This window comes from Biomphalaria glabrata, chromosome 9 (assembly GCF_947242115.1).
Source record: "Biomphalaria glabrata chromosome 9, xgBioGlab47.1, whole genome shotgun sequence".
Taxonomy (NCBI): domain Eukaryota; kingdom Metazoa; phylum Mollusca; class Gastropoda; family Planorbidae; genus Biomphalaria; species Biomphalaria glabrata.
In genome coordinates, this window is record NC_074719.1 from 32,193,066 (window position 1) to 32,207,861 (window position 14,796).

Here is a 14,796-nt window from a genome sequence, read left to right on the forward strand (position 1 = left end):
AGTTCTTAAAATATACGAAAATATATACACGAAAATTGTCATTTTGGGTCACATTCAATATGGAAAACGTCAATCTTAAGCGCGACATTATGCATCAGCCGTAATTGTGTAATCTGGTGAAAGAAGCTTCTCGCGCCTCAAACTAATGAAGAATTACTTACGATCAACAATTCTCAAAGATAGATTGAAACATTTGGTAATTCTTGCTATTAAGAGTGATCTATGTAGGAAACAGAATTATTATGATATACTGTATGACTTCGCTACACGCAAGGCTCGTAAAGTATTTCTGTACGTAGTAAAGAATGAATAAAATGCATAGACGAATTTATTTTCTTATACAAACTCTTAAATTTCACTTATTATCCGCTTCCCTACTCAAACTTGGCCCCGCGAAATCCGTTTAGCATAGGGCCCCATAATGGGTAAGTCCGGCCCTGCTATTTACATATGTATATATGTGCAAAGTAGATTACTTAGATTAGTTCCTAGTCCAAACCTCCCGCAGGACAAAGGGGGATGGGAGCGGGCAGGGTTTGATTTATTTAAACGACAGTCAAGCGCGCAGTCAGTCATCCGTAGTGTGAATACTACTCTTGTTTTCTCGTGGACTATCCGCAGAAATAAGAGAGTGATCTTTCCTTTACTTCTCGACCAAATTCTTGAGGGAAGAACAGAATTATATATATAGATACTGTTCAGAAGTTGACTAAAACCCTATGGATATATGTACAATGCTGTTCAGAAGTTGATCAAAACCCTATGGATATATGTACAATGCTGTTCAGAAGTTGATCAAAACCCTATGGATATATGTACAATGCTGTTCAGAAGTTGACTAAAACCCTATGGATATATGTACAATGCTGTTCAGAAGTTGATCAAAACCCTATGGATATATGTACAATGCTGTTCAGAAGTTGATCAAAACCCTTTGGATATATGTACAATGCTGTTCAGAAGTTGATCAAAACCCTATGGATATATGTACAATGCTGTTCAGAAGTTGATCAAAACCCTATGGATATTTGTACAATGCTGTTCAGAAGTTGATCAAAACCCTATGGATATATGTACAATGCTGTTCAGAAGTTGACTAAAACCCTATGGATATATGTACAATGCTGTTCAGAAGTTGATCAAAACCCTATGGATATATGTACAATGCTGTTCAGAAGTTGATCAAAACCCTATGGATATATGTACAATGCTGTTCAGAAGTTGATCAAAACCCTATGGATATTTGTACAATGCTGTTCAGAAGTTGATCAAAACCCTATGGATATATGTACAATGATGTTCAGAAGTTGACTAAAACCCTATGGATATATGTACAATGCTGTTCAGAAGTTGATAAAAAACCCTATGGATATATGTACAATGCTGTTCAGAAGTTGATCAAAACCCTATGGATATATGTACAATGCTGTTCAGAAGTTGATCAAAACCCTATGGATATATGTACAATGCTGTTCAGAAGTTGATCAAAACCCTATGGATATTTGTACAATGCTGTTCAGATGTTATGTTAGAAACAACCTCTGGAGAAATCTGTCAATGTCCTAAGACAAAGTTTTTGTTCAAAATGAGTCAAATTGTAAATGAAATAAAAAACAAACAAAAAAAAAAAACAGAAACAAAAAAATATTGATTCTGATTAAAATTTTTATTGAACAAAACAATTGTAAAGCACTTGACAAATGGCACACAAGGTGTGTTCATTTACACAGAGAAAAAAAAGCACTGACCTATCAAATAGTGTATATTTTAACTATTAACAAATATCTGTTCTTTGACCATGTGATTTCTGTTTTAAATTTGAGAGAGGCTGCATTTGATTTCTACATAGAAAAGAACTTATTTCAAACGGGTAGTGAAGGAATAAGTTTAGAGGACAGAGAACACAACTAACAAATTCAATGTTAAAAAAAAAAAAGAGGCAGACATAACTAAACATTGGCAAGATAAATGTCAATACAAATAGGCTCTTCTAACAACTTGGCTCTTCTAACAACTTGCTTCTGTGCTTATGGGAGATTTGTTTCAGCCAAATAAGTTAGTAATTAGTAAGTTGGTATGCTTACAAAGATGCTTGAATATTTCTTGTATGGTAGCTTTTTTAAAAAATGTGATTACCCACTTTAAAACAACATATATTATTCTAAAGAAAATTAAATCCATTTGATTTCGTAAGTGTTACTTATTTTAAAAATATATATGTAAAGAAAAGTTTGTGAAAAAATAGACTGATGATGCATATGCATATATCAGTAATATTCAACCTGATATAATTTAAGAGTTATTTTTTTCAAATACATATTTGATAGGAATGTTTATATATATATAAAAGTATGCAAGAAAAATATTTGATAAAGTTGATTAAAAAATTATTTCTTCAGGTAAAAAACACACACACACATCAAAGATAACATTAAATTAGAATACAGATATGAAGCTCTAGATTGATCTCAAATTTACTTGTTACAATAAAAAGTTTTAAAGAATTATTTGGACTTCTCTTCCTCTAAGCATCTACTGGAAAGTTTGTGACAAAAATAGAATGATGATGCAATAATATCAATAATACAAACATTTTATATTTTGTTAAAAGTAACATCAGTAATACTTAAGATAATATAATCGTAAATTAATATTAACATTTAGTTTAATTCAAATGGGAGCAATATAAAACTAGCTTCTAGCCCCCAAGGGTCCTGCTAATTTTAGAGTCAAGACAGGTTGCTTAAAATTATAGCAGCCCTAGAGATTATTAATACAACAAAATCTCTAAATGGAATACAAAAACCTCTTGAAACCCAAATAAGAAAACATATAAACTTTCTCTGTTAAATAATGTAAAATTTAAATAAGGAATCAAGTTTCTTTCGATAAAAAAAAAAGTATTGTAAAAAGAATGTTTACAATTTGTAATTCAACAGTAACTTAAATCCCTATTTTTATTTACATTTCTTCAAAGCATAGACAACACAAATCTTGCATGTAATAGACAAGAGAGACTGAGGTACTTAATAAAAACTTGAAATATATTTTTAGCTCTTTGTTCAACTCTTGAATAAAGAGTAAACAATGACACTAAACAAAAAACAACAGGGAGCCATCCATGTATTTTGGATACATCTATGACTACACAATGTTAAAATGAATGTAAAAAGAGCACTGTACAAAATTAATTGCCAGGTAAATCCACTTCATTCTAACATTTCAAAACAAAATTATGTATTTAATGAACAAATGCATCCAGTATAGGTTCAATGGCTTGATATTACAATTGTTACCCTTTGAATATATTTTGCCAAATTAAGGCTATATCTATCTATTTATACCAATGCACTTAGCAAGGACAGAAATCCCCATGTAACTGAACTGAATGTAGGTTTATATTCCCATTTTTCTGAACAACTTATATTGAACATAGCTACACATACCAGCCTCAGTATAGTTTTTATTTGAAACAGCTATTATAATAATATTTGCAAATTCTATGAGGTATCTTTGTTTTACACATTATTATTTTCTATAATGTTTAAATAGGAATTGAATTTTCTAATTAGGAAAAAAAAAGTATTAAGTACCCTGTTAAATTTTCTTTTCAGACCAAAGGGGCAGATCATTTAAAGTCTACCTGATTCCATGGTTAAAAGATAACTTTGGTGTTATGTGACAATGACAGTCTACCTTTTCTTTTGTCAACATATGTAAAGTAATCAATCATTAGAGGTGGGTGAAATAACAGACATCGTAAAATTGAAGATTCCGTTTAAAGTCTAGCAGTGTTTTAGCATTCAGCCACCATTCTCCATCTTCTAATCAAAAACACAATTAAATGTGCTTGATCCAGTAAAAAACAATTTCTTAGTTACAGTAATTACTTATCCATTATTCCCAGAAAAAAATCATGAGTGGGAAATCTTTGTATGTATACAAAAAAAAAACCACTTCAATGAAAATTTTAACTACATTTCAAGTTACAAAAAACATGGGAATTTATTTATTGTAGACACAATCTAATTATTTCCCTCATACTCATTAGGAGGAGAGGGAGTAGTGCGATCAATTCCTGAATCAGCAGGGCTGATGCATAAACATTCTTCATGCATTCCACCTAGAGAGCTGTCTGATGGGCTAGAGATATTTGTACAAGAGGAATACGCTGAAGAAAGGTTGGAATTAGTTCGCACATACTGATACTTTCTGTACTCATCGCTTCTGTCGCATAGCCAATTCTGTGTGGAAGTGGCTTCATTGTTAAAATATGGAGATGTTTCAATAAGTTCACTGTCCATAAAATCTACTCCTGCGTCCTTGGACTTGGCATATTCATGTAGCAGTGTTGATAATTCATCAGTTCCATCAATACGTTGCAGGATTAAGCTAGCACATGTCTCCAAATATCCTTCTTGCAAGCTATGGCCCATTTCCTCCTCAGAGTCTCTCAAACAGGTCAGGAAAGGATATCTGTGATGCTCAGTATCATAGTGAACTAAGAAAAATATAATGATGGATAATATTAGGTAACAGAATGTTTAAGTACATGGTTATATGTGATTCAATATGTGATTATCTTTGTTGGATAATTTTATGTATTCTTTGTTTATCCCTGTTTCACAATCAATATTGAAATTCCTGATCTTTAGTTAAAATATATCAAAATAATTTTCCAGAACATTTTCAACCATTGTTTAGCTTCAGTTACTCTCCTGTCATTTTTTACTGTTTTCTTTATTCAACAAATGTCAGAAATTCATAAAACTGCTTGAACTCAAGGACATTCAAATATCCTGGATACATATTTCAAGGACTAGCTTCCATAGAGTATAAAGTATCTCTACCACTCGGCTCACATGATCCATGTACCTTAAATCAATGTATATTAACTTACACCTTGCAGTGTTGTAGCACTGTAGATCAGAATATAACTAGAGTTAAAAAAACAACTGTGTATTTTATTGTTTGCTATGAAAAATTTTTTTTTTTCAAAAAGACCACCCACAATTACACTAATGTCTGCAGAAGACAACAAAATGTGTATTTCCACTTTTTTTCTATTCCTACAAGCTATAATCTAACATAGTTCACTACACATCACAATTTAATATGCTAGATTGCACACTACAATGTAATGTATATCATTAAAAACTACATTCTATTCTATTAGATTAATATTACCATCAATAAAAAAAAAAACAAGAATTATGCAGAATAAAAAAATTTGAATTGAGGTTTTAAAGCTAACAGAATATTTCAAACTAACTAATGTTTGTGATATTCATTAAAGGAAAATTGAATCTGGTTTAGGATTTTAAAATATTTTCATCAAAAAAGAATCTTACAAAAAGGAAAAAAAAATAGATTATATTTTTTATAGCAAAAAAAACTACAAATAACTATATTGAAAATGTAGGCCTATATAATTAATATCTTTCTTGTTTACAAAAGTTAAAAACTACAGCAAAACGTTTGGAGTATTAACAAAAAATTAAAGCTGATCAATAAAAATGTCTACACTAATTAGCTAAAAGAAATCTTAAAATCCTAGGATGCTACTGGTGTGGTTTATCCATGAAATAATAGTAAAAAAAAACAAGCTTGGATTACCTATAGTAATTATATTAATAAAAAAAAAATATTCAGAAATTAAAGTTGTGGTATGTTTAAATAGGTAATAGCCAACAAAATGGGACCTGAGTCTTAAAGGAATTAACACACACAAAAAACACACACAAAAAAACAAAGAACATATGAGTCAAGATTTTTTTCCTTTTGAATTTCAAATTTAGTCAATTAATGTGTCTTTTATTTATAGACTTATCAATTATTCCATCAGGAATAAAGACTAATGAAGGTTATTTATTAATATATTATCAGGGGAGGAATGGATGTAAAAATTGGCCCTGGCATAAACCATCAGGCCCACAAATACAGCTTGCATCTATTATTACCTGCCCATAAAAAAAAGTTTTAATAATGGAAAACTGAATGCCAGCATGCAAAAGTTGGTTTAGGTTGGCCTAATTTGATGTATTCTATTTCTACAAGCAGATAGATTTAGAGATTAAAGGAAATCCCAATTTGTACAAACAATTGTACCATCACAGCATAAATTAGTTTGAATAGAATAGTTTGAATACTTTATTCCATGATTTAATATAATTAAAAGAGTGAAGCATAATACTCCAAAAGGGAACAACATGAAAGTTCTTGCAATACATTAATTTATTAAGGTTAAAAGGTTTCTCATCAAAAAAACTTTATCAACACCCATAAACATGAAAGGAGGCACTGTGGCTAAGTGGTAAATTGGTTGGCTTCCAAACTGAGTGCTTCTGGGTTTAAACCCTAATAAAGAATGGGTATATTTTCTTTTCGGGATCTTTTGGGCACCTCTGAGTCCACCCAGCTCTAATGGGTACCTGACATTAGTTGGGGAAAGTAAAGGCAGTTGGTTGTTTTGCTGGCCACATGACACCCTCATTAATCATGGGTCACACAAAAAGATGACCTTTACATCATCTTTTCTATAGATTGTAAAGTCTGAAAGGGGAAATTTAGACATTAAACCTTGCAAGTGTTGTGTCATGATACTTTTCAGCCTATTCTTTAAACATTTCAATCTGCCGAAACTTTTTTACAAGCTTACTTGCATAAGCCCTAACGCAAAAATAGAGCTAATGATTACAAAACATGCCTGTGTCAATAAATTATGCCTCTTTTAAATTCAATAATCACCATTTGAACAGTTATTACAAGAAAACTCTCTTAGCTCTCACCTCCATCTCTCACAATAGTCATTGTCCTATTCATAGTCTTCTTTACACCTTTCTCTATCCCTAACTGTGGAAAATTTGTAGCTAGGAATTCCTGGGATCATGCGATGAAACAACCCAATAATATAGGCCTAATACATATTTGACTGGACACACTATTTTTGAATCATTTTAGGTAACAGTGGATCTATAAATCATTGTGTACAATAATACTCCCATTATAACCTGAAATTCTTTACTAAATTTATAAGCTCAGGGTCTCGTTCTAGAGTTGCCTGATATATTCAAACTAATGTAACTTCTACTTGACTACACAAAATATAAACGCATTAGTGTATATAGGCCATAGCTTATTTGTTTAGTCTGTAAAGTGTTTTTTTTATGAAAGGTAAAAGAATGCCAGTCACATTTAAGTAGTTATTGTTCAAAGTGGCCCATTCGGTGACCTCACCACCCATTTGGGTACTATTTCACTGGGCCTTTGCCCAGTTGCCCATATAACCAGTCTGCCCCTAGTTATTATGTCCAACACCAAACTTCCTTCAAGACATTAGAAGACAACACCAGAAAGTTCACAAACTCTGTATCAATATGACAGTCCAAAGCACATACAGATTAGTCATGCAGTAATTCAACAGTCTTAATTATTTAACCTAGGCTAAATTAAATCTAATGTAGTTGTGTGGGTCTTGTAGATGACTGTTTCACATGTTAGCTAAAAGTGTTCAATTCTTGTTTTTTTTTTTATATTTCAATTTTAGCTAATGACTCATATGTTGGTATTGAGGTTTTAAAAAGACTCTCACAAAACAAAATTTCATAAATCTAAATTTGAAATTCTTAACATTTTTTCCATCACATGTTCATTCTAAATTCTTTAGCCTTGTAGCAGATGGCAACATCACAGAAAATAAATGCAGAAAACATTATTTCATTTATCCACCCAACCCCACGCCTACCCAACACTTTTTTTGCACATTATTAAAAAAAAAGATTGAACAAAAGAATGAAAGCCAATGAAAACATAATGCTTCAATTATATTCTGTGATGTGCTTTTTTTTGTTTTTAAATAAATTATATGACTAAATCAATGCCTAAGGGAATAGATCAGACCAAGGTCTCATTTTAGAGTTAATTTATTTCATAAGCTATATTTACAATAGATTTACCAGGCAGACAGTTGCTCTGGTGATCTGACCTTAGACCTTGAACTGATGCAGTAGTAAGACCAAGGGCAACATTGTAGCTTCCTGGACTCATATGAAATGTCTAGTTCAAATATAAAAAAATAAGCCAAATAATAATTATTATTTTGGTAATGAAAGTAATATTGACATCTATTTTTAATATTTGATATTTTATATGTTAGTTTATAAATAATTACACTGTTTTTTTCCTCGACCCCCACCCCCTCTACATCACTCCATTTGATTAAGGTTAAGTTGAAGACCTTTTAGATTTAGCGTGTTAAAAAAAGCAGCAAATGGTATGGTTATTAAATTCTTAAGAAAGTTAAACTTGTGTTAATTCCATTAGTTTTTATTAGTTTAGCTCCAATGGTTAAGATGTGTTGTTTTTTTCTATCCAAAGATAGGCCTACATTTTTGTTTAAAGTGAGGACAAAAAAATAGCGGGGGATTCTTTCATGAATAACAAGTAGAATAAATTGAAACAAAAATTATTCCTGCTTTAAGTTCAAATAATAGAGTAAACATTTTATTTTATTTTTTTTTAAGAAAAAAAAATTGGCCAGAAAGGGGATTAATCTGACATTTGCATTATAAGTGAAACACTCTATTAAACTAGCTATCCAGCCATACTTCTATGTGCAAAAATTGCATTTTTTGACCTTTTCTGGACTCTAAAGAAAGTGTGAGTTAATGGTAAGAGCAAAAGAAGGAACTGATTTTATCAGAGAATTATTAAAAAGATATTTAGAAGAAAGAAACAAATTAGAGATTGCTAAATTAGCTTAAATGAGTAAAGAAAAAAATTGAAAATTTTAACTTTTATTAATTTTTTCCACGCTATTAGAAATCAAAGCAACTTATCAATAGTTAAAACATTAATTTATGGATTAACTGATATTATTATTTTTTAAATAGTTAATTGCTATAGCAATACTTTAAAAAACCTTAATAGTTTAATAGGCATTTAAAAAAAAGCAGCAATTATCAGTTAGACATGATGTTATTTCTGATGACTATTTTGCTATCTAAATGCTATACAAATTGCAAAATTGTAGTTTAATGACAAAACACTAATCAGATTAAAAAAGATCATGAAAGTAATATTGAAATGTTAACTAAATTTAAGAAATTTGTGAATAATTTGTTTTTTCATAGTAATTTATTATTGAACTTTGAGATCATATCTTTTTAATTCTACTACTAGAGATAAAAACATTGAGACAAAACAAAATAAGAACAAAAGAAAAATCCAGCTAATTGGATAAAATACAAATATCGTTCTCATAATTTTTGAAGGATATATATCAAGATCTTTTTTTTTTTACAATAACTTTACCAAGTTCAGCCTATTGAAGTCAAGTCTACATAATACTCTTCAAAGAAATTGTCACAATTATATAAATATACTGATCAAATAACAAGATTGCAATCATCATCATCATCATCAAACTCCATTTGAGTGAGGGCTTGAGAGGCTCAAATCCTCTTTTGCAAAAGACCTGGACAGAAACCCTACTGTGTAGTGCATAAATGTTGCTATACAGGTTGAGAATTTTTGGGTTCCAAGACCTGTTGAGATGGAGATCAGCAAGTCTGGGGCAGTCAAACAGGATATGAGGCACGGTTTCCTCTTCTTTAACGCAGCGGGGCACTGTGAATCAAAATTTGGCCATAGCCATGAGAAATATGAGCTAACAGGACAATGGCCTGTCCTGCACTGTGCTATAATAGCTTGCTCAGGCCTGGACAGCCTCCACCACATGTGCTCCCAGACTCCACAGGCACTCAAACCACTTTTCCATTTCTGTTTTTTGAATTACAGCCAGAGCATGATGAAAACTTACAGCCTGTTCAGTGGGTGGAATTTGCCCTCCCTGGTGGGCCAAGGAGTCTGCAATAGTGTTGCCAGTCACACTTATGTGACTCGGTACCCACTGCATTATTACAGGGGTGCTATAGCGTTGTTTTATGTTGAGTGAAGCCATGATGACAGTGTCGATATTGGGGGGTCATGGTCTGGGGCTTTGCAAAGCCTGTAGTACAGATTGCAATAAAATACATAATTTCATAATGTGCAGTTGTCATCAATAAACATTATAAACAACTAGATTTTTAGAATGCTCACAACTATGGTAACCTCACAGTTCACTATTTTCTAATGTCTAAAGTGTATTTGTAATTACTTATTAATAAGATGAAACAACTAAACAGCAACATAGTTTGTCAAAACTTTCCTTAACAAAAAACAAGCATCAAGATCATTTATCTATTTTTATGAGAGAGAGTAATGCTTGTTATTTTGATACCCAAGGAGTTGCCTGAAACAACACGTGGCATACTTGCAGCAAGACACTGTCATAACAAATATTTTGCATAACCTTAAAAACACATCCATATACCTATAATACATTATGAAATGCATCTAACTAAGGCAGACATGTAGCAATACAAAATGTGCATGTAAAACAATAAAGCACACCTATAGCCCACAATGTACCAAAAAATTAATTAACCTGTATCAAAATGATGATCTTATAGCAAACAAATGTCATGACTGTAACAACATGTAAACAGCTACTTACCGCGTTCTCTTGATCAAACATATCAACTGGATCTGAGGTACTGGTAGTATTTGACCAATGACTACTTGCATCAGAAGGACTTTGTGCAGGAACACAAACACTAGTTGGAGAACTTGAAGATGTGAAGTGGCCAGGGAAGGGGCGTTTACGTTGGGAGGCTCCACTCTTAGCATCCTCATTTCTTTCATTAATGTTACCAGTTGTGCTGTGAACAAAGACAACAATGTTACCAGTTGTGCTGTGAACAAAGACATCAATGTTACCAGTTGTGCTGTGAACAAAGACCTCAATGTTACAAGTTGTGCTGTGAACAAAGACATCAATGTTACCCGTAATTTGCCCACCCCTGTTCTATAGCATTGAGTTTTGTTCAAACTTGGTGTTCTCATAGTTTCATTTCAAAATATTTTAACAACAAATGCAATAATGTTTAAAGTCTAAACATAAAAATACTGACTTTTTGGTAATTGTTTTTATTCAAATGAAATTTGCAACAGAACTGTTTTCTACTTATATATTAGCATCCACACATGGAAAGCATGACACTCAATAGCTAAAAATAAACTGTAGCAAAAAAAAAAGTAAAATTTGTCATACAATAATGCAACAGTGTTGCTGGACTATTTCTTAAGTTCTGTTAGTTCATAGCTTAATGAAAGTGTGTGGACCACAATAAGCTTTATGTGTGTGACATCTCATTCTATGAAATATTCAATGCTAGGACTTACTCCAAACCGATTTCTTTAATTTGGATTTCCTCCATCTTCTTCACCATCAATCGATAGTCTTTGATACTCTCATACTCCCCTTCCACTTTCCCTAAGGAACAAAAGAAAGACAATGAATGAAGCCTATTAGAGCCAAGCCAATCAAGAACAAGCTTTTTTTGGTGTATCTGGTGGACAGACAAGAGAGTTATTGTTATTGCAAAGCATTTGTAAGACAAGAGACCATTTCATTATTTCTATGTACTTTTTAAAAAAATTACTTTTGTATAGTACAACTTTCATGCTCATTGATGCTCTGGTCCGTCTCTTTTGTGGACATATAGGGGGAGTGGGTATCTGGGAGAAGGTTGCCTTTAGGTGCTCAGCTCTAGTAAAGATTCCAACTCAAGCTCTTTAATAGGTAACCAAGAGGTTTACAACAATCAGCCTCACATTCCACTTTTCAGTACTGTTGAATCAAACTTCTAAGCTCTTTGCTTGTAGGCTCAAAGTAATTTTCATCATTTAATTGGCAACCGTGATCTTTTAAGGTGGCATTCTTAACATGTTTCACTTTGTCTACTTATTTCAAAAATCTCAAATTCTATCTGACTGAAATATTTCTTAAAGCTGAAGATAGCTTTTTTTTCATAGGTAAGTTGCATTATTGTAGCTTGCCTTCATTTTTAAGAAAATATAAAACTTTAAAAAATTTAATGACATACAAATAGAACACAACTTTTTACCCTGATTGTATGCTCTCAAGAAAGCAATGCTCTTTTTCCCATTTCTAGTCAGGCAATATTTAGCAATGGCTTCATTGTTCTTCTTTATTCCAGCAATGGCTCCATACAGAGAGTACTTCTGGACACTACTCATTAGGATGGGGATTGACTGCACAAAATCTGTCAAGTGGAAATATTTGTATCCAATGATAAAAAGAATTTTAACTTGTTTTACCCATATCATATAATAAAGAGAAGCACTGATTAGTGCAGTGTCTTACAACTCAAGAACTGAGCTACATAGGGAAAGTGAAGTTCCCCTGATGACCACTGGCTGTTTTTGAAGGACCAGCTCTACCACCAGTGATTTTTTTCCTTCAATAATTTTAAATACTATTTTAACGAAGTAGAATAAAAGCTTTTCAACTTTAAAGTAAAAGTCTAACTGGTGAGAAAACTTTATTCTGAGGAAGGATTGCTGTTTCTTTCAGAAACTTCCTAATAATAATAATAATAATAATCTTTATTATCCGTAAGGAAATTTGTCTTACAATTTGTGCATTACACCAAACAAAAAACATTATAACTATAAGAAACCAAAGTGTACATTCACACCAGACTCACTCATAATTTACATGTGACAAAGTTTATACTAGATTGTTCTTATTTAATGATTTGATTGCCAGGGGAACAAAAGAGTGTTTGTGTCTGTTTGTCTTTGCTATCAGTGTCTTGTATCTCTTTTGTGATGGTAAAATCACAAAATCCTGACACAAAGGGTGATTCTTTATTTCAAGGATCTTGTTAGCTTTTTTATAGATGTTTGTCTCAAACAACTGCCCAAATGGGGGTTGTTTTTTGCCAATGACTTTGCCAGCAGCATTTAGGATTCTATAAAGTTTATTTTTATTTTTAATGCTCAGATTGCCATACCAGGCAGTGATATTGAAACTTAAAATATTGCAGATGTGAGCGTGATAAAACATAGCCAAGGCTTTTTCGCTAACATTAAACGAGGACAGTTTTCTTAGTAATCGTAATCTTTGCTGCCCTTTTTTGCTGATATAATCAGTATTTGCAGTAAAATTTAGTTTATTGTCTAGGATAGTACCAAGGTATTTAAAGGTTTGCACAATTTCAATAGTCTCTCCAGCTACAGAAACAATATCATTTTCATTCTTGTCCCTACGAAAATCGATTATCATTTCTTTGTTTTTTTTTTACATAATGATTGTTGTACATATGTTATTCTTACAACTAGATGTTGTTATAAGCAAACTGTAAGTGATACGAACAAAGGTTTTCAATACTATATTGGTTTGAATCCAAAATTCATCACATCATCTAACATAAATAAAAATTCTTTTTTTTTTCAAACTTTTAATTGATGAAAGAAAATCTTACAAGGATTTTCATCTAGGCTGGGATTATCTTTCTTTAACTTGATATCCATTGTTAAGTCTGTACATGCTTCACGGGAACTCATGGAATTTATTTCTCTTGAAATGCTAGGTCTGAGAATAAAGGTTCCCACACTCTCTTTTTCTAGAAGTTCTGCAGCAGTAGCTTCAGAGCAGAAGCCATAAATGAAACTGACAGGATAAGAAACTTTTTGGTTAGCCAAAAAAAAATCAAAATCATTGTAGCAATTGGAATTACTAGACAATGGTTAGCTTGTTAGACATTTTAGAAAAAGACAGCTAGTATAAAGAATGATAAGTTTTATTGGGTTGTTGAACTATTAGATGTGAAACGTAAATATAAAAACTTAGACTGTACCTTTTTAAATATAAAAACTTAGACTGTACCTATCTTTTTAAATATAAAAACTTAGACTGTACCTATCTTTTTAAATATAAAAACTTAGACTGTACCTATCTTTTTAAATATAAAAACTTAGACTGTACCTATCTTTTTAAATAGAGATAAATATGATGATTTGCACTGTATTAATTAATTCTCTAACAAGACATTGTCAAAGTTCTTTAACTAAATTAAGTTATCTGTCTTATATTTTTTCCAATGTCCCTCAGAGAAAACTGTGCTCCATGGACGTAATGCTTCTAATGATGCCATGTTTCTCACTAAAAAGTTACAGTTCAGGGGCTTTTTCAGTACTTGGACCAAAGGTTTGGAACTCACTCCACATTGATCTCAGACAACATGCTTCACTACATTAAAGAACATTAAGACATATCTGTTCAAAACTTTTTTTTAGATTAGTTCATCATTTTAGCTCTCATGTTTATGTTTGTAATGTTATCACATCATGTTTGTTAACAGCGCTCTATACATTAAATTATTATTATTATAGAAAGAATTGTAAACCGGTATATATGAAATGCCTACCCGTCAATCCAAGGGTTTAGTAAACGTATTTTGATGCAGTAGAGAACAGCATAGAACCAGGTGTGGAAAGAAAATCCTAGTTCTTGATCAGCTGCCCTAGTTTTCTTCATCTTATCCTTGGACAGAAATGTGAAGAATCATTACAAACATGTGAAGAATTATTACAAAAATGTGAAAATTAATTACAAACATGTGAAGAATCATTACTAACATGTAGGCCTACATTACATTACCAAGTGCTTAAAATTTTTTAATAATTCACTGTCTGGATCTGTGGGTATGTTGGATGTGGGAAATGTTTGATACAAATGTTGACATAGTTAATAGCTTAAACAAACAATTTTAAGAGAAGCAGTTTGAGCTAGTCTAGAATTAAAGGACAATAAAGAGCTGGTACGAATTATTGGCAACTACGAAGGATGCTGAAAAACTATTGAGAGTGAGGTGTTTAACTGAA

At 31.8% G+C, this 14,796-nt stretch overlaps 1 protein-coding gene across 10 annotated transcripts in view; it reads right to left on the reverse strand.

Moving 5' to 3' along the window:
* Window positions 1-1,647: 1,647 nt before the first annotated feature.
* The window catches only part of LOC106069492 (signal transducer and activator of transcription 4-like), a 48,075-nt gene continuing 34,926 nt past the window's right edge, over window positions 1,648-14,796 (reverse strand). For 8 of the 10 annotated variants that reach the window (XM_056042675.1, XM_056042678.1, XM_056042677.1 and 5 more), the window contains 7 exons: window positions 14,340-14,455; window positions 13,395-13,582; window positions 12,012-12,170; window positions 11,287-11,377; window positions 10,559-10,763; window positions 7,956-8,055; window positions 1,648-4,501 (listed from right to left, as the gene is read on the reverse strand). In XM_056042675.1, coding sequence (XP_055898650.1) covers window positions 4,026-4,501; window positions 7,956-8,055; window positions 10,559-10,763; window positions 11,287-11,377; window positions 12,012-12,170; window positions 13,395-13,582; window positions 14,340-14,455 — 1,335 coding nt within the window. In that variant the 3' untranslated portion in view covers window positions 1,648-4,025. The remainder of the gene's footprint in view (window positions 4,502-7,955; window positions 8,056-10,558; window positions 10,764-11,286; window positions 11,378-12,011; window positions 12,171-13,394; window positions 13,583-14,339; window positions 14,456-14,796) is intronic. The other 2 variants (XM_056042680.1, XM_056042682.1) reach the window with 2 other exon arrangements.